Raw genomic sequence first — 23,897 nt, 5'->3', positions numbered from 1 at the left:
CAACACCAAGTTGCCAGCCATGTGAGTGAGCCATCTAGAAAACATGTCTTTCAACTCTTGTCAGGCCTTCAGATGATTGTAGTTCCAACTACCATCTTGACCAAAAAGATTTCTTTATGGTATATTGAGGAAGGAAAGTCATAATTTTCAAAAGATACTGCCTTATAAATCTTCTAACAAACAAAATAGTACAGTCTCTGAAACAATAAATATTTGTGTAATGAAGTGTGAAGAAAGAAAAAAATGAATAACAAGTGAAAGAATGGAACAAAGAGAGGAAGGGTGCATTCTATCATTAATGGAAAAGAGGAAACGAGAAGATTGATTAAAGGGAAACAGGTATCTTTCCATTTCTGTGAACCTCTATAACATAAGGATTATGTGTAAATTACAGGAAGAAATTATCATTTCATGATAGGTTTCAATTTTAAAGACGTCAGTGAAAAAATTACGTCAGTAATTCTTCTCTTCTTTCCAATTAAGCTTCTACTCATAGGTAAATCTTATTCATCTCACATATTGAATTCCTTCTAGTTTCACAGATAACATCATTCCAACCCCATCCTGTAGGTTTCCAGAAGACTATTGAAGCACATTGCTCTGCAGAATGATTGGGCTCACCTAGGTGCCAAAATCTAAAGGAAAACAAAAAGGTAGTACACATCTTCAAAGAATGCATGGTGAATGATTAGAAAGTATAAAAGTCTGGGGTGAACAAAGTGGGATTTAGGAAGAGAGAACGTTGCAATGATTGTTCCTTCTTCTCATACTACCCTCCTCAAATCCTCAAGTATGGACACATACTTTTACACTTGCTCTTTAACATTCTGCTGGCAAAATTTTATGAGATGGTTTATTCCTAGATCTTTCCGCTGCAATCATCTTCCTCTTTACAGAGCCTTTATGCTGGCGGGGTTATTAAATAATTTCCTTCTTACTGACATGAAATAAAGAGGCTATCTCCTTACATCTATGTATTCTTATCACCTTCCTAAGCTTCTTTATTCTCATGGATCTGCCTTAAGTGAATCTTAGGATGCCTGAATCTGGATGTAAAAGTTACCCTGCCTCCAGGGAATACGTTCTGGGTAAAGACTGGGAGGTTGGACATAACTTTTGGAATTACAAGACCTGGTTTTGATACTCACTCATTTTGATCATGGGGAAGTAATTCAATCTCCCCAGGTATTAGATTCCTCATCTTTAAAAATGGGAATTATAATAAGGTCCCTAACTAACTCACAAGATTTTGGAAGAATCAAATAAGATAATGTATAACTGAATTCTTTTTTAAAGCCACAAGTAAATAGTATTATTATGTAATTTTTCTACTAAAATTGTACATAGTTCTGACCCAGATATTTTAAGTTTTATTAATTAGAGATCAGTTTAAGTGTCTACTTGTGTTTAGAAACAGCAAAATATAATAGTTTAGAGCACCATCTCTGGAATCAGATAGACATGGAGTTGACATCCAGTTTCTCATCTTATTAGTTTATTGATTTGGGGCAAGTTATTTAATTTTTTATCTGTAAAATTAGTTCATAAAAAGAGAAGTTTTCATGAAGTTTAAGTGAGATAATGCATATCCTTAGTAATGCTTAATAATTGTTAGATCCTGTTATCATAATTACCAATATTAACATTATTAGTAACTCCTAACAAAATTTCCCTAGATTTTCTACGTAAACAAGGCCCCAGAACTGCACTCACCTGACATTTTTCTCATAAGGTGTCTTATCAATCCATTGCCAATTATTATTACCTTGTGGGTCTGAAAGCCCCAGAAAATAAGAAAATTACTCGTTCAGCTGCTGGACAATGAAATTCTGCATGAAGGAAAAAAAAGGAGTCAAAGACTTTGGTATTTCCAGATTGAACAGAGTAAAGGTTGCTTATAGCCTTCAGAGCTATTCTTTAGAAGAAAACACAAGGTGCAAGGAGCAGTCACATGATGGCCTACTGACCAGGAGTACAGGCCAAAAGTAACAATATCATTACAGGGAAGAAACAGTCCTAATACAGGAATTCTTGTCTCAGAATTTCATTCTTTTCTTTACCAAGAAACAGAATTGTCTTTAAATGTACATAAATTTAGTTTTGTGTTTTCAATCTTTTTTTTATTTTATATGTTGAGATGGTGTAATGGCTAATTCTATGCATCAACCTGACTGGGCCAAGGGGTGACCAGATGAGAGTTAGGGTGTTTTCAGATGAGATTAGCATTTGAATTGGTAAGCTCAGTAGTAGATTGCCCTCCCCAATGTGGGTATGCATTAGCCAATCTGTTCAGGACCTGAATAGAACAAAAGGCAGAGGAAGGAGGAATTCATCCATATTTTTATTTCTTCCTGCCTGCCCGCTGCTTGACCTAAGACATCGATCTTTTACTACCCTTGGACTAGATTTACACCATTGGTTCCCCTGAATTTCAGGCCTTTGAACTCAAACTGGACCTACACCACCAGCTTTTCTAGGTCTCCTACTTCCAGATGGCAGACTGCAGGACTTCTTAGCCTACATAATCATGTGAGCCTATTTTTTCATATAAATCTTTTCATATATACATATGTGTGTGTGTATAGACACACACACACACACACATACATATACATATATATATATAGAGAGAGAGAGAGTTTTTCTGGAGCACGTTGACTGCTAAGATGTGTTCCATATTAATTTCCTACTGTTTTTCAGTGAAATTGCATTGGGGTTCTTAAAATACAAATTTGTTTCTCTACTCCCCTGAGTACTTCTTCCCTAGAAAGTAGCAAATTACTAACCATCATTCTCAGCAAACTATCACAAGGACAGAAAATCAAACACCACATGTTCTCACTCATAGGTAGGAACTGAACAATGAGAACACTTAGACACAGGGCGGGGAACATCACACACTGGGGCCTGCGTAGGGTAGGGGGCTGGGGGAGGGATAGCATTAGGAGAAATACCTAATATAAATGATGAGTTAATGGGTGCAGCAAACCAACATGGCACATGTATACCTATGTAACAAACCTGCACGTTGTGCACATGTACCCTAGAACTTAAAGTATAATTTTAAAAAAAAGAAAGAAAGTAGCAAATTACTTGGAAAAGTTAAACATAATAGAGAGCTCACTAGGTTTTAACTATAGTCGATTTATTTATTTCATAAAAAATAATTCTTCTCATCTTTCCAATTAAGCTTCTAAAATACCTTTAGCTATGTCCAGATTGTTTTCCTATAAGTAACTTTATCAAGGCAAATGGAAATTAATTTTGAATTGAACCTGAAGGCTTAACAAGTATTTGTTGTGTATTGCCCCGAGGCTTCCTGACATAACCTAATATTCCAGGGTGGGGAGTAGTGCTTCTCAGCCAAAAATGTTACATACTAAATAAGAAAGTTTTCCTGGTATTAATTTGTATTTTTTAAAGTACCTGCTCAAAAGAACAAAGCCAGACACATCACATTACCCAACTTCAAACTATACTATAAGGCTACAGTAACCAAAACATTAGAGTACTGCTACAAATATAGACACATAGACCAATGGGACAAAATAGAGAATCTAGAAATCAAGCCAAACATCTGTAGCCATCTGATCTTTGACAAAGTTGACAATAGAAAGCAGTAGAGAAAGAATTCCCTATTCAATAAATGGTGCTGGATAGCTGGGTAATCATATGCAGAAGAATAAATCTGAACCCCTACCTTTCACCATAGACAAAAATTAACTCAAAATGGATTAAAAGTTTAAGTATATGACCTCAAATATAAGAATCCTAGAAGAAACCCTAGGAACCACCATGCCGGACATCAGCCTCGGGAAAGAATTTATGACTAAGTCCTCAAAAGCATTTGCAATGAAAACAAAAATTCTCAAGTGGGACCTAATTAAACTAAAATGCTTCTTAGCAAAAGAAACTATCAATGGAGCAAACAGGCAACCTACAAAATATGAGAAATATTCACAAATTACACATCCAGCAAAGGTCTAACATCCAGAATCTATCCGGAACTTGAACAATTGAACAAACAAGAAACAAACAACCCCATTAAAAAATGGGCAAAAGACATAAACAGACACTTCTCAAAAGAAGATATATAAGCAGCCAACAAACATAAGAAAAAATGCACATCTCTAATCATGAAAAAAATGCAAACAAAAAGCACAATGAGATACCATCTCACAGCAGTCAGTATGGCTATTACTTAAAAGTCAAAAACAGCACATGCTGGAGAGGCTGTAGAGAAAAGGGAACACTTACATACATTGCTGGTGGGAATGCGAATTAGTTCAGCCTCCATGGAAAGCAATTTGGAGATTTCTCAAAAAACATAAAACAGAAGTACCATTCAACCCAGAAATCCCATTACTAGGTATATATCCAGCAGCAAATGAACCATTTCACCAAAAAAAGTATGTACTCATATGTTCATTGCAATAGTATTTCCAATAGTAAAAACATGGAATCGACCTAGGTGCCTATCAATGGTGAATTGGATAAAGAAAATATAATACATATACACCATGGAATACTATATAGTCATTAAAATGATTTAAATCATGTCCTTTGCAGCAACATGGATGCAGCTGGAGGCCATTATCCTAAGTGAATTCACACAGGAACAGAAAACCAAATACCACATGTTCTCACTTATAAGAAGTAGGAGCTAAACACTGAGTACTCATGGATATAAACTTAGCAAAAATAGATACTGGGGACTAGTAGAGGAGGAAGGGAGAGGGAATGGAATGGGGTAATGGTTGAAATACTAACTATTGGGTACTACACTTAGTACCTGGGTAACAGGATCAGTTGTACCCCAAACCTCAGCATTGTGCAATATACCCATATAACAAACATGAACATGTACTTTCTAAATCTGAGACAGAAGTTGAAATTAATTTTTAAAAGTACATGTTCCACTGATGTCAGTAAGATGGCAGAATATAAAGCCCCATGCCCTAGTTCCCCCATGAAGACACTGACTTAATATATGAACCAAATTGCCTTTGTAAACTTCAGAAAATAGTTAAAAGTTTACAGCACCACTGGTAAGACCAAAGCCAAGAAAACTGGCATTGAAGCAGGTAAGAAAGTTTGCTGCATTTACTTGCCATAATCCTTCCTCATACTGGGGCACAATGCAATACAGAAAAAACTCCCATCTCTAAGCATCTCTCTTGGAAGGGAAAGAGAAGAGTGAAACATGCGTCAGTTTTCTGGCTTTCCAGGGGACCACCTTAGGGACTGGTTTCTATCACACCTAATTCAGACTGCTAATAGGAAACACAACATATTTGGGATACTTGGTGGTGGCTGAGAACGAAAGCAAGCATGGCAGCTTATTACTGCTCTAGAGAGACTGGTACTGCATATAGACACCAGGTAAAGCAAGAGAATACAAGCTCCTAAAAATGAAACCTGTGTAAATTACTTTATCTGGAAAAGTACACACACAGATCCAGAGAAGATGCATCACCAGAAAAAGTTTGAGAGACTCCTGGAATCTATACCCAGGCTGATTGGTGAAGGTGTGTATGAAGCCAGACAATAAACACTAGAATAGGTGTTTTTTTGATGCCTAAATGTAAACAAAAGATCTCAAGATGTACAATGAAACAAAAAAAAGGCTAAATTAAAGGAACAAAATAAATCTCTAGACACTGTCTTAATCACACTGTCAAAAGTCAGAGAGAAAGAATGTTAAAAGCAGCAAGAGAAAAGTGCTCATCATGTACAACCAAGCTCCTATAACTGTCAGCAGATTTCTCAGTGAAACCTTCCAGGACAGAAGGGACTGTTATGATACATTCAAAATACTGAAAAAAATAAAATCAGCCAACTAAGAAAATTGTATCTGGGAAAACTATCATTCAAAAGTGAAGAAGAGGCTGGGTGCAGTGACTCACATCTGTAATCCCAGCACTTTAAGAAGCTGAGGCAGGTGAATCACTTGAGGCCAGGGGTTCGAGATCAGCCTGGCCAATATGGTAAAACCACATTTCTACTAAAAATACAAAAATTAGCCGAGTGTGGTGGCCCATGCCTGTAATCTCAGCTACTCAGGAGGCTGAGGCACAAGAATCTCTTGAGCCTGGGAGGCAGAGGTTGTAGTAAGCTGAGATGACACCACTACACTCCTGCCCAGGTGGCAGAGGGAGACCCTGTTTCAAAAAAAAAAAAAAAACACAAAAGTGAAGAAATTAAGAATTTCCCAGATAAACAAAAGCTGAGAGAATTCATTGCCACTAAAACCTAAAACAAATGCTAAAGGGAATCCTTTAAGTTGAAGTGAAAGACTCATAGATAGAACCATGAAAGCATATGCAAGATTTCTGGTAAAAGTAAATATATACATAAATACAGAACTCTGTAATATTGTAATGTTAGTGCATAAATCACTTTTAATTCTGGTACAGAATTCAATTGACTTGTCCTCAAGTTCACTGATTCTTTCTTACATTCTTTTAATACATTTCTTTAAAAATATATTAAAATAGCTGTAAAATCTTTGTTGTGGAAGTCAGTGTGGCAATTCCTCAGGGATCTAGAACTAGAAATACCATTTGACCCAGCCATCCCATTACTGGGTATATACCCAAAGGAGTATAAATCATGCTGCTATAAAGACACATGCACACGTATGTTTATTGCGGCACTATTCACAATAGCAAAGACTTGGAACCAACCCAAATGTCCAACAATGATAGACTGGATTAAGAAAATGTGGTACATATACACCATGGAATACTATGCAGCCATAAAAAAGGATAAGTTCATGTCCTTTGTAGGGACATGGATGAAGCTGGAAGCCATAATTCTCAGCAAACTATCGCAAGGACAAAAAACCAAACACCGCATGTTCTCATTCATAGGTGGGAATTGAACAATAAGAACACTTGGACACAGGAAGGGGAACATCACACCCCAGGGCCTGTTGTGGGGTGGCGGGAGTGGGGAGGGATAGCATTAAGAGATATACCGAATGTAAATGACGATTTAATGGGTGCAGCACACCAACATGGCACATGTATACATATGTAACAAACCTGCACATTGTGCACATGTACCCTAAAACTTAAAGTATAATAAAAAATAAAAAAATAAAAAATCTATGTTAACGGATGCATGATGTAAAAATAAGTAATTTGGGGCACCAGTGACATAAATGGGGAGGGGGGGATATCTGAAGGAATAGAGGGCTTTTTGTATACAATTGAAGTTAAGTTGTTATCATCTTAAAATGGTTATAATTTTAATATCTTTAGTATGTTTTATGTAATCCTCATAAAGATAACAACAAAGAAATACTTATAGAAGATACACAAAAGGAAATGAGAAAGGAATCAAAACATACCACTCCAGAAAATCAATGAAACACAAGAGATTGCAGCAAGAGAGGAACAAAATGGCAAAATACACAAGATATACGAAATACTGAGGAAAACGGCAATATTAACTCCTTCTCTATAAAGAATTGCTTTAAATGCAAATGGATTAAACTTCCCAAGACCTAGATTGGTGCAATTATTAATAAAAAACAAGATTCAACTATATACTGTATATAAAAGTCTTATGTTATCTCAAAAGCACTCACAGGCTGAAGTGAAAAGAAAGAAAAAGATATTCCTTGCAAATGTTAACAAAGAAAGAGCATGGGTCACCATATTTATATCAGACTGATAAAATCTAACTCAAAAGCTGCCCCAAGAGAGAAAGAAGGAAGATATGGCAATTATAAATATATATGCACCCAATATCAGAGCACCTAGATATGTAAGACAAACATTACAGAAGTGAAGGGAGAAATAGACACCACCATAATAAGTGGGAGCTAAGCTATGAGTAGGAGACATTGACAAATGCTTATCTAGACTAAGTAAGAAAAAGGAAAGAAGATTCAAATGACTAAAATGAGATGTGAAATAGAAGATATTACAAAATATCTGCAGAAATAAAAGGGATTATAAGAGACTACTGAGAACAATTATATGCCAATAAATTAGGTAACAGAAGAAATTCATAGAATTCTAGAAACATACCACCTGCCAAGAGTGAATGATAAAGAAATAAAAATCTGAATAGATCAATAACTAGTAGGGAAATTAATCTGTAATCAAAACCTCCCAACAAAAAAAAGCCCAGAATCAGAAGGCTTCACTAGTGAATTCTACCATATATTTAAAGAAGAATTAACACTAATCCTCCTGAAACAATATCAAAAAATCGAAGAGGAGGAAATATTTCTGAACTCATTTGATGAGATCAGCATTTTCCTGGTATCAAAACTAGAAAAAGATACTACGAAAAAACAACAGACTAATGTGCCTGATGAATATTGATATAAAAACTCTCAGCAGAATACTACAAACCACTCCAATAATATACTAAAAGGGTTACACACAGTGACAAACTGGGATTTATTTCTGGAATTTAAAAATTGTTCAACACATGAAAATCAATGTAATAAACCACATTATGAAAATTAAGAACAAAAACCACCTGATTACCTCAATTGGTGCATAAAACCCATTTGACAAAATACAACATCCTTTACTAATAAAAACACTCAGCAAACAAGGAACAGAAGGAAAGTATCTCAACATGATAAAAGTCATATATATAAATCCCATGACTAACATCATACTCAATTTTTTAAATTTCAATATGTTTTGGGGGAACAGATGGTGTTTGGTTACATGAATAAGTTCTTTAGTGGTGATTTCTGATATTTTGGTGCACCCATACCTAAGCAGTGTACACTGTACCCAATGTGTAGTCTTTTATCCCTCACCCATTTCTCACACTTTCCCCTGACTCCCCAAAGTCCATTATATTATTCTTATGCCTTTGCATCCTCATAGCTTAGCTCCCACTTATGAGTGAGAATATACGATGTTTGGTTTTCCATTCCTGAGTTACTTCACTTAGAATAATGGTCTTTAATTCCATCCAAGTTGCTGCCAATGCCATTATTTCATTTCTTTTTATGGCTGAGTAGTATTATAGACAAATGACAGGCATTTGGGCTGGTTTCACATTTTTTCAATTGTGAATTGTGCTGCTATAAACATGCATGTACAAGTATCTTTTTCATATAATGACTTATTTTCCTCTGGGTAGATACCCAGTAGTGGGATTGCTGGATCAAAGGTAGTTCTGCTTTTAGTTCTTTAAGGAATCCCCACAATGCTTTCCACAGTGGTTGTAGTAGTTTACATTCCCACCAACAGTGTAAAAGTATTCCCTTTTCAGCACCTCTATACCAACATCTATTTTATTTTGATGTTTTGATTATGGCCATTCTTGCAGGAGTAAGGTGGTATCATATTGTGGTTTTGATTTACATTTCCCTGATCATTAGTGATGTTGAGCATTTTTTCATAAGTTTGTTGGTCATTTGTATATCTTCTTTAGAGAATTATCTATTCATGTCCTTAGCCCACTTTTTGATGGGATTGTTTGTATTTTTCTTGCTGATTTGTTCAAGTTCATTGAAGATTCTGGATATTAGTCTTTTGTTGAATGTAGAGATTGCAAAGATTTTCTCCTACTTTGTGTGTTGTCTGTTTACTCTGCTGATTATTTCTTTTGCTGTGCAAAAGCTTTTTAGTTTAATTAAGTCTCAGCTATTTATCTTTGTTTAGGTTGCATTTGCTTTTGGGTTCTTGGTCATGAAGTCTTTGCCTAAGCCAATGTCTAGAAGGGTTTTTCCAATGTTATCTTCAAGAATTTTTATGGTTCCAAGTCTTAGATTTAAGTCCTTGATCCACCTTGAGTTGATTTTTGTATAAGATGAGAAATCAGGAGCCAGTTTCATTCTTCTACATGTGGCTTGCCAATTATCCCACCACGGTTTGTTGAATAGGGTGTCCTTTTCCCACTTTATGTTTTTGTTTGCTTTGTTGAAGATGTTGACTGTAAATATTTGGCTTTATTTCTGGGTTCTCTATTCTGTTCCATTGGTCCATGTGTCTCTTTTTATACCAGTACCATGTTGTTTTGGTGAATATGGCCTTATAGTATAGTTTAGAGTTAGGTAATGTAATGCCTCCAGATCTGTTCTTTTTGCTTAGTCTTACTTTGGCTATGCAGCATCTTTTTTGATTCCATATGAATTTTAGGGTTTTTTTTTTTCTAGTTCTGAGAGGAATGATGGTGGTACTTTTATGGAAATTACATTGAATTTGTAGACTGCTTTTGGCAATATGGTCATTTTAACAATATTGATTCTAATCATCCATGAGGATGTGTTTCCATTTGCTTGTGTCATCTGTGATTTCTTTCAGCAGTGTTTTGTAGTTTTCCTTAGAGAGGTCTTTCACCTCCTTGGTTAAGTAAATTCCTAAATATTTTTGTTTTGCAGCTACTGTAAAAGGGGTTGAGTTCTTGATTTGATTCTCCACATGGCCACTGATAGTATATAGCAGAGCAACTGATTTGTGTACATTAATTTTGTATCCTGAAACTTTGCTGAACTCATTTATCAGTTTTAGGAACTTTTTGGATGAGTCTTTAGGGTTTTCTAGGTATAACCATGTCATCAGCAAACAGCAATTGTTCAACTTCCTTATTACCAATTTGGATGCCCTTTGGTTTTTTTCTCTTGTCTGATTGCTCTGGCTAGGACTTCCAGTACTATGTTGAATAAAAATGGTAAGAGTGGGCATCCTTGTCTTGTTCCAGTTCTCAGGGGGAATGATTTTAACTTTTCCTTGTTGAGTATAATGTTGGCTGTAGGTTTGTCATAGATGACTTTTATTACCTCAAGCTATGTCCCTTCTATGCTGATTTTACTGAGGGTTTTAATAATAAAGATATGCTGGATTTTGTCAAATGGTTTTTCTGGGTCTATCGAGATGATAATATAATTTTTGTTTTTAATTCTGTTTATATGGTGTATCACGTTAATTGACTTGCAGATATTAAACCATCCTTGCATCCCTGGATCATACTAAATTTTGAGAAATTAAAAGCTTTTCCTCTAAGATTCAGAACAAGGCAAGAATGCCTATTCTCATCACTTCTTTTCAACATAGTACTGGAAGTCCTAGCCAGAGCAACTTGGCAAGGAAGAGAAAAAAATTATCCAAATAAGAAAGGAAGAAGTAAAATTGTCTCTGTTCACAGATGACATAATCTTATATGTAACAAACCCTGAATATTCAACAAAAAATCTGTTAGAACTCATAAGCAAATTCAGCAGTTTCAGAATGCAAAATCAATGTAGAAAAAATAGTATCATTTCTAAACACTAAAAATAAACAATCTAAAAAGAAAATTGAGAAAATAATCCCATTTAAAGTAGCATCAAGGCCACATGTGGTGGCTCACGCCTGTAATCCCAGCCCTTTGGGAGGCTGAGGTGGGTGGATCACTTGAAATCAGGAGTTCAAGACCAGCCTGGCCAACATGGTGAAACCCTATCTCTACTAAAAATACAAAACATTAGCTGGGCATAGTGGCTCATGCCTGTAATCCTAGCTACTTGGGAGGCTGAGGCTGGAGAATCGTTTGAACCTGGGAGGCAGAGGTCACAGTGAGCCAAGATCACACCACTGCACTCCAGCCTAGTGACAGAGCAAAACTCCGTCTTGGGGGAAAAAAAAAAAGCAAAATAAATAAAGTAGCATCAAAAATAATAAAATACTTAGAAATAATCTTAACCAAGGAGGCAAAGCACTTGCACTATAAAAACTACAAAACATTGATAAAGGAAACCAAAGAGGACACAAATCAATGGAAATACATCTCATGTTTAATGATTGGTAGGCTTAATATAGTTAAAATGCAATCTAAAGAGTCAACGTGATCCCTACCAAAATCCCAATGTTATTTTTTGCAGAAAGAAAGAAAATTCTAAAGGTCATATGGAATATCAAGAAATCCCTAATAGCCAAAATAACCTTGAAAAAGAACAAAGTTGGATGCCTCACACTTCCTGATTTCAAAATATCTTCCAAAGCTACAGTAATCGAAGCAATGTGGTGCTGGCATAAAGACAGACATAGAGACCAATGGAACAGAATAGAGAGTCCAGAAATAAACACTCACATATATGGTCAAATAGTCTCCAACAAGGTGCCAACACCGCACAATGGGGAAAGACAATCTCTCTTTAACAAATGGAGCTAGAAATACTGGATATCCATAGGCAAAATAATCAAGTTGAATCCTTATCTTACGTCATATAAGAAATTAACTCAAAATGTTTTAAAGACCTAAACAAAGGCCTAAAACTGTAAAACTCCAGGAAGAAAACATAAGCAAAAAGATTCATGACATTGAAATTAGCAATGTATTGGATATGAAACCAAAATCATGGGGAGCAAAAGCAAAAAAATAGACAAATGGAACTCCGTCAAACTAAGAACTTCTACAAAGCAAAGGAAACAATCAACTAAGGAAAAGACAGCCTAAGGAATAAAAGAAAATACTTGCAAACCATATATCTGGTAAGGGGTTAATATCAAGAATATATAAGGAACACCTCCAACTCAACAACAATAAAACAAATAACACAGTTAAAAAGAGGGCAAAGGACTTGAATAGACATTTCTCCAAAGAAGATATACACATTGTCAACAGTATATTTTAAAAGTTGCCAGTCGGGTGAGGTGGCTCACACCTGTAACCCCAGCACTTTGGGAGGCCAAGGCAGGTGGATCATGAGGTCAGGAGTTCAAGACCAGCCTGACCAAGATGGTGAAACCCCATCTTTACTAAAAATACAAAAATTAGCCAATCATGGTGGCAGGCACCTGTAAGCCCAGCTACTCAGGAGGTTGAGGCAGAGAATTGCTTGAACCCGGGAGGCGGATGTTGCAGTGAGCTGAGATTGCGCCACTGCACTCCAGCCTGGGTGACAGAGCGACACTCTGTCTCAAAAAAACAAAACAAAACAAAAAAAACCCAAAACAACACTTGCTCAACATCACTAATCATTAAAGGAATACAAATCAAAATCACAATGAGATATTACCTCACATCCATTAGGATTGTCACTATTCAAAAAGCAAAACAGAAAATAACAAGTGTTGACCAGAATGTGAAGTGAGACCCTTGGGTACTCTTGCTGGTGATGTTAAATGGCACAGTCATCATGAAAACAGTATGAAGATTCCTCAAAAAATTAAAAATAGAACTAACTTGTGATCCAGCAATCCCACTTGTGGGTATATATCCAAAGAATTAAAAGCAGAAACTCTAAAAGATTATTTGCACACCCACATTCATTGCGCAATTATTCACCATAGCTGCAAAGTGGAAGCAACCTAAGTGACAACTGACAAGTAAATGAATGGAAATGTAGCATCTTATGTGTTCTCACCACAAAAAAGGAGAAAAAGAAGGCTAAATATATGAGGTAATAGATATATTAATTATCTTGATTGTGGTAACCATTTCACAATATATTTGTATATCAAATCATCACAGTGTACACCTTAAATATATACTACTTTTGGTGGTCAGTCACACTTCAATAAACCTGGAAAATAAGAAATCAAATAAAACAAAGAAACAAAAAACAAGTGTTAGATACACATACAATGGAATGTTATTCAGCCCTAAAGTGAAAGAAAGTCCTGTCATATATGAGAACATGGACGAATCTTGTGGATATTATACTAAATGAAGTAGGTTATTCAAAAAATGACAAATACTATATAATTTCACTTATATAAAGTATTTAAAATAGTCAAACTCATAGAAACAGAAAGTAGAGGAGTGATTGCCAGGGCTTTCAGGGATGGGGAAATGGGTAGTTCTTGTTCAATGGACGGGGAGTTCCAGTTTTGCAAGATGAAAAAGTTCTAGAGATCTGTTACCCAGTAATGTGAAAATAGTAAATGCTACTGAACAGTACACTGAAAAATGGTTATGACAGTAAATTTTATATTATGTGTTTTCTCTACAATTAAATAAATTTTAAATGGAAACAGTACCTGCTCTGCTTCTGTGTTGAACACAACCAAATGTGCTCCCATCTTAACACAGTTCTGCTCACTCTTAGACCAAACCTTCTCTTCACTGGAAATGTAGTAGCAACTGGAACCAAATGACTTCCAAGAAGCTGGGCAACATCCCCAGGCTATTTTTGTGTTACATGAAAAAAAAGAGTGAGTGCAAGATAAGATAAATGAGATTAATGATCTGCAATTGCTTTGTAGAGACAGTTTCTTAATTCATGTTTTTACTGTTTCCTGAATTATAGAATTTGGGTTCCTAGAATTGATTTCACATAAACATTCTTTAGCATTAAGTCCTCAATATTTACTAAAATTTACCTGCAGAATTTCTCCCAATTTTCTTTTTTGCAAAAAAAAAAAAGTCACTATTGAGTTTTGTTTTTCATGTCCCTTATACATTATCAGCACCAAGTCCTCTTAGAATTTTAAATGACTAACACAGACGAACCTAGAAACCCAGTTCTGCTCAGTAATCTCTGGCAAGCCACAGAGCCTTAGGTTTTCAAAATGGTAACTATTCACAAGTTGGTTATGAGAATTAGAATTATGCCTCATTAGAATTCCATTTATCATGTATGTCTTTGAGCAAATTCATAACCTTCTTGAGCCTCAATGATTCCATCTCTAAAATGGAAATAATAATAGTGCCAACCTCACAGGGGGACTTAATCACATAAAATGTGTAAAGCATTTTAAAAGGTGCTTAACATAGAATAATTGCTCAATAAATGTTACCTATTACTAATTTTCACACAGTATTAAATGCTTTAAGCATCTTAAACAATTAGCAGTTCTCTTCCCTTACAAGTACCAGTTTGCCACTCTTCTAGGATTAAAGAAATCCATAGCTAGCCATATACAAATCCACTGATATATTTTATATCAATATGATTTTGATTAAGTATAATTTAAACAAATATATATGTATACCTAAATAGTAAATTGTTTAGGTTTGTTTTGTTATGAAATTGTAGGCCAGGTGCAGTGGCTCACACCTGTAATCCCAGCACTTTGGGAGGCCGAGGCGGGCGGATCACGAGGTCAGGAGATCAAGACCATCCTGGCTAACAAGATGAAACCCCAATCTCTACTAAAAATACAAAAAGAAATTAGCCAGGTGTGGTGGCAGGCGCCTTTAGTCCCAGCACTCTGGAGGCTGAGGCAGGAGAATGGCGTGAACCCGGGAGGCGGAGCTTACAGTGAGCCGAGATTGCACCACCGCACTCCAGCCTGGGCGACAGAGTGAGACTCCGTCTCAAAAAAAAAAAAAAAGAAAAAGAAAGAAATTTTAAACAGCAATTATAAGATATGTGATCTTCTTGGGCTTATTTTTTTATTTTGCATTACTAATATTCATCCATGTTATTACATATAGTTCTATTTTATTCATTTTTTTACATAACTATATCATTACATATTAAGTGATTAAAAACCAAAAATCTTATTCTTCCTTTTATAATGTTATAAAATGAATAAAATAGATTAACCATACCTATATTATTTGCATATTGGCTGCTTTTAGAAATATACCTTCATTGTGCATTCTGCTCATTATTAATGATTGCTTTAATATGTCTCAAAGTATGTATTAACATACGATTTGAATTTTGAAAGTCAAATTTGACTGACTTTGCCAGTTGAGCTGTGTACACCAAACATTTTTTGTAAGTTGAACATGTGAAATTGCCAGCTCCAAGGCTGACAAAAAATATTGACAGCTGTGATCAATAAAAGCATCTGTCAAAAGGGTATGCTAACATTAATAATATTTTATTTTCTCAATTTATGCTGAGAATAATGAGCTGATCAAGTTACTTTGCAAGTGTAGAAAGTAGCAGGTGTAAATCATAATCATTTGATAAGCCTTATTAGAACACTTTTTGGTATACCTTTGAGAAAGCAAATAACTACTGACCGAGAAATAAATCTTTTGCAAAATTATTCTATAATATTTCTTTTTCTTTACTTTCAATAACATTGGTAGTAACCTGATCAAATTCTCAGTTTACGAACCATTATAAATAACTTTTGACAACAGATCACTATATCGTCGTAAGCAGATAATGCTGAAAGAATATCCAAAATTGAGTGACATTCAAACAAAGCCTTTTTCATTCTAATTTACTGACTTAGGTGAGCAAGATTTTTCAGTTAATGTCATTAAATTGGAAAATAGGAGATGAATTGGTGTTGAATATGTTAGCAACAATATTATAATTACATTCGATAGCATTTTTTCAAAGTTCCACTCATCTCATTAAGATTTAGACTTCCAATAGTTTTACTTAATTATTAATGATTTATCAAAATCTATAATAACTTTGTGATGTTTTGATATTGTGTCCTGATAATAATTATGATAGTAAATCAATGCAGAACACATTTTATACCACTCGAAGCCTAATGGGCCACAGGAAATTAAAATATTAGGCATGTTTATCTACATATTTTGACAGATGAGAAAAGTATCATGTAAATTTTAGTTCAAGGGGATAGAAAAATGATGTAAAACATCCAACTGTTAAACAATACATGTTTCTGATTGTTTTAATGGATGATGGGGGTTAACACTTTGTAATAGTATTTACACACAAGTAAATACATTTTAAAAGAGAAATAACATTTTTGTTTTTTAAAGTCAATATTTACAATGTTCCAGAAATTAAAGCTTTTGCTTCTATAGCATGATAAAAATCTGATGTCAAATTATGAAGGGGTGGGTTGCCCCTCCACACCTGTGGGTGTTTCTCGTTAGGTGGAACGAGAGACTTGGAAAAGAAAAAGACACAGAGACAAAGTATAGAGAAAGAAATAAGGGGACCCAGGGAACCAGCGTTCAGCATATGGAGGATCCCGCCAGCCTCTGAGTTCCTTTAGTATTTATTGATCATTTTTGGGTGTTTCTCAGAGAGGGGGATGTGGCAGGGTCATAAGATAATAGTGGAGAGAAGGTCAGCAGATAAACATGTGAACAAAGTTCTCTGCATCATAGACAAGGTAAAGGATTAAGTGCTGTGCTTTTAGATGTGCATCCACATAAACATCTCAATGCCTTACAGAGCAGTATTGCTGCCTGCATGTCCCACCTCCAGCCCTAAGGCGGTTTTCCCCTATCTCAGTAGATGGAACATACAATCGGGTTTTATACCGAGACATTCCATTGCCCAGGGACGGGCAGGAGACAGATGCCTTCCTCTTGTCTCAGCTGCAAAGAGGCATGCCTTCCTCTTTTACTAATCCTCCTCAGCACAGACCCTTTACGGGTGTTGGGCTGGGGGACAGTCAGGTCTTTCCCTTCCCACGAGGCCATATTTCAGACTGTCACATGGGGAGAAACCTTGGACAATACCTGGCTTTCCTAGGCAGAGGTCCCTGTGGCCTTCCGCAGTGTTTGTGTACCTGGGTACTTGAGATTAGGGAGTGGTGATGACTCTTAACGAGCATGCTGCCTTCAAGCATCTGTTTAACAAAGCACATCCTGCACAGCCCTTAATCCATTTAACCCTGAGTTGACACAGCACGTGTTTCAGAGAGCACAGGGATGGGGGTAAGGTTACAGATTAACAGCATCTCAAGGCAGAAGAATTCTTCTTAGTACGGAACAAAATGGAGTCTCCTATGTCTACTTCTTTCTACACAGACACAGTAACAATCTGATCTCTCTTTCTTTTCCCCACAAAATTAAACTGTATTGGAGGGTATATATGTTTTCAAAATCCTTTTTGGGGGTTGACAAGCAAAACAGTCAAAACTGGCCTAGGCCGAGTGCAGGTGGATTGAAGGAACTCTAGCTCTTCGTATGCAGCTGAAAGTCTCCACACTCTGATTAAAACTGAGTGGGAAAGAAACTGAAGAAGATACAATGTGGATTTCAATTATTTTTTAACGTTAATCAAAATGGAAATTTTGTGTATGGACTTTTATTTTTATTTTTCATTGTAATGATCATTTGAAAGGATGTTGTTAAAATTGGAGCACTTTTATTTGCTGACATGGTATTATACAAAATAATTGTATTTTATCACATAAGCTTTTCTGTAACTTTAAGTAGTTGTATTGAACAGCTTGGCTGGTCATTTACATTGGATATACTTAGGGGGCAAATGAACAGTCTCTTATGCCAGATGGATATGGAGTTAATTTAATTAATATCCATCTCTGTCCCATTTCAGGGCATTCTGAAGGCAAAAGCTAAGGTGCCCATTGTTGCTTCCAGGAAAATATTCATTCAAATGCTAGTTGTTGAAACAATGTTCCACATAGGTGAGAAGAAAACTATGCACTTTACTTCTCTTTCCCTTTTTCTTTTCTTTTTTTTTTTTTTTGACTGTCCTAAATTGCTTATTAGGTATGAATTTTACAAACTTTACTTTTATTAGCGGTAACGGTGGAGCTGGAGGGTATTGCACATTCTCCAATCTGCCAGATGAGAACCACAAATAGTGTGGTGGAACTTATGGCCCTTTCCAAGGCCACGGCTCTTTCAGCCTGCAGATGTCAGCCCACACATCTCCCTGTGCTTGTGGACTGGTTTGGTGATCCACTGGGTGTCAGGATTTCTTCTGATAGCTTTATAAAATGGATCGATGAGGATAACCCTCAAAAATTTTTATGTGGAATCTTCACCAACGCAGTAAGAATTTGGGACTCTTAGAGCCCCACAGTGGCATCCAGCTCGCTCCTCTGCAACAGACTGAAGGTTTGGAGCAAACTTTGGCTGGTTAACACCGTGATAGACAGGCTTGCGGTAAGTTGTACCCTTAGGAACTGGGCGTTTTTGGCCACCAGGGCGAACACGAATCCTATATATAAGGTAACCTTGTTTGGCCTTGTAGCCCAGTCGGCCCGCTTTATCAGGCCAGGTGGGGTGGGGAGCCCTGTGGAGAGCAGAGAGCTGGCGGTACTGTCAGCAGTGGACCCTCAGAAGAAAGCTCATGACATCAGACTGCTTCTTTCTCCATAGCTCCTGGATGTACTTGTATGCACCCATCTTGACTTACGTGATGGCTTCCGCCAGACAGAAAGGCTCTTCCCCTTTTCCATGAAGCTGACTGATATGGTTTGTTTCTCTGTCTCCACCCAAATCTCACCTTGAATTGTACTCCCATAATTCCCACGTGCTGTGAGAGGGACCCTGTGGGAGATAATTGAATCTTGGGGGTGGTTTCCCCCTTACTGTTCTCCTGGTAGTGAATAAGTCTCACAAGATCTGATGGTTTGATAAGAGGAAACCCATCTCACTTGGCTCTCATTCTCTCTTCTCTTGTCTGCTGCCATGTGAGACGCGACTTTCACCTTCCACCATGATTGTGAGGTCTCCCCAACCACGTGGAGCTGTGAGTCCAATAAACCTCTTTCTTTTGTAAATTGCCCAGTCTCAGGTATGTCTTTACCAGCAGCATGAAAACTGACTAATACACCAACCATAATCCTAAATTCAACTCTGCCAACTCTCCGCATATGAAGTTAACAACAGTATATTTTGGACAGGCATCAGTCGCATCCTGAACCAATTTGACCAGGAATAAAGCTAGTATTTGGGATGGAGATGGGTAGTATTAATTGGAAACCTTAAATATCAAAGAAATTATTTTATGATGGAGGGTGAGGGGAATGTAAGAACTGTAAGAATTGTTATAAATAATTTCCAGGGTTGGCCTGAGCAAATTACATGCATGTAGGTTTATAATATTTACCAAGCTCAAGAAGTGTGATGAAGGAAGTATTCTGGAGGCATGTCTAGAGCCTGATATGAACATGTATGTTTAGAGAAATTATGAAAATATCCAAGCAGAGGCTTTAATAAAACATACACACACAAATGCACAATAGAATACACCAATCTTGATCTCAACCCTGATTTCTCCCTGAGAAAAAAGAAAGTCTATTTCAGTATTTTAAAGATTTACCTGGCACCTTTGTCCCTTCACTGAAGCAGGTGAGACTTGAATGATATGAGTGTAGTTCAGACAGCCTTTTGCCATTTTCACCATATGTAAAATGGTAAGTTACTGTAAAGGAAGAAGAAGCATTAGTGTCCATCTATTATTTTGCTATAAAGCCTTAGGCTCTATATCTGTACAGTGCTGGCTTACCTCTGACCCCCACTGCTGTTTCTCTAGGCAAGCCCCATAAAAACCATGCCAAATTATTATTTGCTTGTATTCATTTATCTTATTTTTTTATATATATCCCTCATTTAATTTTTTGGTCTTTTCACCACTAGAATTTAGGCTCCATGCTCTTGGACAGAGATTCTGCCTGTTTCCCACAACAATTAATCACAAACACAACTTAAAGGTATCAAAACATCTCATGTACCCCGTAAATATATACACCTACTATGTACCCACAATTTTAAATAATAATTTAAAAATATTTTATTATGAAAAAAGAAGGAAGTCTGAAGGTGAAAACTGATAATTTTTTTTAATCGCAAACACCTACAAGGGTAACTGTCACAAAGTCATCAATAAATATTTATGGACTCACTGGATGTCTGCTTCTCCTTAGCCTTAATAACCTTGATGCAAGCACACAGGTTATTTTGATGTTTTCTAGATAATTCTAGCTGCAGGTAGCCACACATAAACATATGGGCTAAGTAACCACCAAGGGGAAACTTTAAACGTTTATAAAAATATTTTTAATGTCTCAAATGAACATTAACTTTTATGTTAATGTTCACTTTCAGCAAGACCTTTTATCTCTCAGGATCTGATCTGATTCTTCACTCATTTCTTTTTTGTCCTTCTATAACTAGAGCTCAATACAGTCAAATCTTTCTGCCCCGCTCTTAGTTCATGTTTTGAGATCCTGAATTTGTGTTTCTTTTTATGAAATAACTATTCTTAAACCCCCTTCTCTCTTGCACTTGATTATGAAAAGTAAAACAGATTCTAACTTTGGTGATAATTATTTGTATTTTACTAAATATTGTGAGATTTATTTAAATCTCTGAGGGAACTATAGCTACAACCTGATTGACAGGGGAAGTCACTTTCACTCCCTCCCAGACTATTCAATAACCATTTTTAATCACCTTATCAATGAATAGAAATGCAAATTGTGAATCGGAGAGGAAAAAGGTCTTTAAGACTTCTCACACAATGAACTTGAGACATGTATTTGGAGGCAAGCAGAACAGGGAAGAAATATTTTATCCTCTTTATCTCCATCATTTCATTTGAATACTTTTTCCTCTCACATTGGAAAGGATCTGCACATGAATCAAAGAATCTAATATAGAATATGACAATTATGACAGCAATTAGAGTTGCACTCCCAATACAAGAGTTTTGTCACCAGGGAACACACGATTACTAGTGAATCCAGTCCTGAAAGATGGTGTCTTAGATGATGGCTACAATGGACAACATGGATATGTGAGGCCATGATTAAGAAAATGCTAATAAAACCAGGTAAAGTACATCTACAAGAATTCAGTTTTCAAAAGATAGAGGGAGAAAAACAAAGGGAAAAGGAGAAATCAAGGAAAGTGTGGCATTCCAAGTAAGAGCTGACGTATTAATGGGGCAAAGGAGAATATATCCTAGGAAACCTGTATGGAATATTCAAGGGAAAGGAAGCAAGGAAAATGCACCTCAGTGAAGAACTTACCTACACAGCTCACAATGAAGCAAGCACTGAGGAGTGCAATGGAAATCCCAGCCACAGACCAGAGTCTCAGGGACCACCAGCCTCTTTTCTCTGTCCAATCAGGAAGACAACAAATGCAGTTACCAGGGGGCCAGGGAGCCAAAATCCCCAGGAAGCTTACAACAATGAACAAACTAGATGAAGAACCTCAGAGCAGTTAAAAACTTAAAGCAAGAAGACAGCTTACAAACTCCCTCAGAATAAATAACCAGGTAGTAGCTCTGTGGCCCAAAAGAATACAGGTAAAACATACGCTCAACCAACTGGAATTTTCATATCTTTATTCTTTCTTCTAAACTATTACATGTTTCCATTGATTTCCTTTCTCAAAACATCACTTTTGTCTCCCATTTCTCATATCTCTGTATTGATATTTGGTTTCTTCAGTATATCCAAGAGATATCTGCACTCCCATGTTTATTGTAGCACTATTCACAGTAGCCAAGATATGAAATCAACCTAAGTGTCCATCAACAGATGAATGGATAAAGAAAATGTAGTATAATATATACAATGGCATATTATTCCACCATAAAAAAGAATAAAATCCTGCCATTTGCAACAGCACAGATGGAACCAGAGGACATCGTGTTAAGTGAAATGAGCCAGGCACAGAAAGGCAAACATTGCATATTCTGACTCATATGTGGGAGTTAAAAAAATTGATCTCATGGAGGTAGCGAATAGAATGGTGGTTACCAGAGGCCAGGAAGGTTAATTCGGAAGAGAAGATAGAGAAGGGTTGTTTCATACCTACAAAAATACAATTAGCTAGAAGAAATAAAATCTAGTGTCCCTTAGCACAGCAGGATAACTGTAGTTAACTTTTTTTTTTTTTTTTGACATGGAGTCTCACTCTCCCAGGCTGGAGCACAATGAGGCAATCTTGGCACCCTGCAACCTCCACCTCCTGGGTTCAAGTGATTCTCCTGCCTCAGCCTCCTGAGTGGCTAGGATTACAGGTGCATGCCACCATGCCCAGCTAAGTTTTGTCTTTTTATTAGAGACGGGATTTCACCATGTTGGCCAGGCTGGTCTCTAACTCCTGACCTCAAGTGATCCACCCGCCTCAGCCTCCCAAAGTGCTGAGATTACAGGTGTGGGCCACTGAGCCTAACCCAACAATAATTTATTGCATATGTCAAAATAGCTAGAAGAGTAGATTTGGAATGTTCCAAACACAAAGACATGATAAATATTTGAGGTGATGGATAATGTAATTTTCCAGACTTTACCATTACGCATCATATTCTTGTGTCAAAATATCACATGGAGCCCATAAACATGCACAACTATTTTGTATCCATAAAAAATTTTAATAAAAAATTTTTAAAACGTTATTGATGGACATGCAAAGAGTTGAAGCTAAAGTCAAATTTTCATGCATTAAAAATGGGAAGCTTTTTTCTTACAAAAAAATTAGAAAAGCAAGTACAAAAAAAACTTAGGGTAATTGGAAAGAGTACTGCTTCCTGGATTTCAAAATTAGTCAAAAGACTTCTAAGAGCAGACATCCAATAATCAGTTATTTCCCTGTTTACCGTCTATCATGTAAATCTTTTCTGTCTCCCTAAACTATCAATAAAATCTGGTACAAACCTCCCAAAAAATATTTGCTTTCTTATTCTTTCAAGTGCTTATGGCTCTGGCTCTGAAGACTTACTCTTTCTTTCAAATTCCTTTGAGTCTACTGTATTGGTCCAATCACTAGCTCTTCAATCTGTTCTTTGGCTACTTCTTCTCTCCAGGTGATCTCATTTCACCATACACTTCCACTTTCCTCTGAAACTGAGGAAATACTCACCTGTACTTTGAGGTTGCTGCTCTTGCATCATTATGCAGGCTCCCTGTGTTGAGAAGGTCCAGGAACCTTTTGTACCTCTCTCCCTAAAGATGTTGCCCAGAGACACAGCTTCATTTAAAGAAGCTAGAGCTCAGGGACAAACTGCTACACACTCTCATAGGACTAAGAGACTTCCAACATTAAGTGTACCTCAAAAAAAGAAGTCACAATTACAACTAAAGTTTCCAGTGATTTCGATACGTGGGGTAAAAAAAAAAAAAACAAAAGAGGAATTGAGAAACATATTGAAAACCATTCATGAGAACTTTGACAAGAATACTTAGATCATTTCTTCAGTTTCTAACATAAAATTTCTCTGTCTAATTCCTATTCATTCTGGCATGCAAAATAGAAAATTTTGTATCTCCTAAAAGACAACTATTTAGAGAACTTGGTTAAATTAAGTGCTCCCTAACTAACCTTTACAT

At 36.4% G+C, this 23,897-nt stretch overlaps 1 protein-coding gene and 1 pseudogene across 1 annotated transcript; both read right to left on the bottom strand.

Moving 5' to 3' along the window:
* Positions 1-490: 490 nt before the first annotated feature.
* CLEC6A (C-type lectin domain containing 6A) lies at positions 491-23,897 on the bottom strand. The gene is given in 6 exon segments (XM_055095354.1): positions 491-635; positions 1,714-1,829; positions 13,944-14,089; positions 19,877-19,978; positions 21,588-21,677; positions 23,431-23,897. Coding segments are annotated over 6 exon segments (630 nt in total). The 5' UTR covers positions 23,462-23,897.
* LOC100972305 (large ribosomal subunit protein eL15-like) lies at positions 16,698-19,118 on the bottom strand (annotated as a pseudogene).

This window comes from Pan paniscus, chromosome 10 (genome assembly GCF_029289425.2).
Source record: "Pan paniscus chromosome 10, NHGRI_mPanPan1-v2.0_pri, whole genome shotgun sequence".
NCBI lineage: Eukaryota > Metazoa > Chordata > Mammalia > Primates > Hominidae > Pan > Pan paniscus.
The sequence above is the reverse complement of the archived record's forward strand: the minus strand, read 5'-3'. Positions and strand labels throughout refer to the sequence as shown.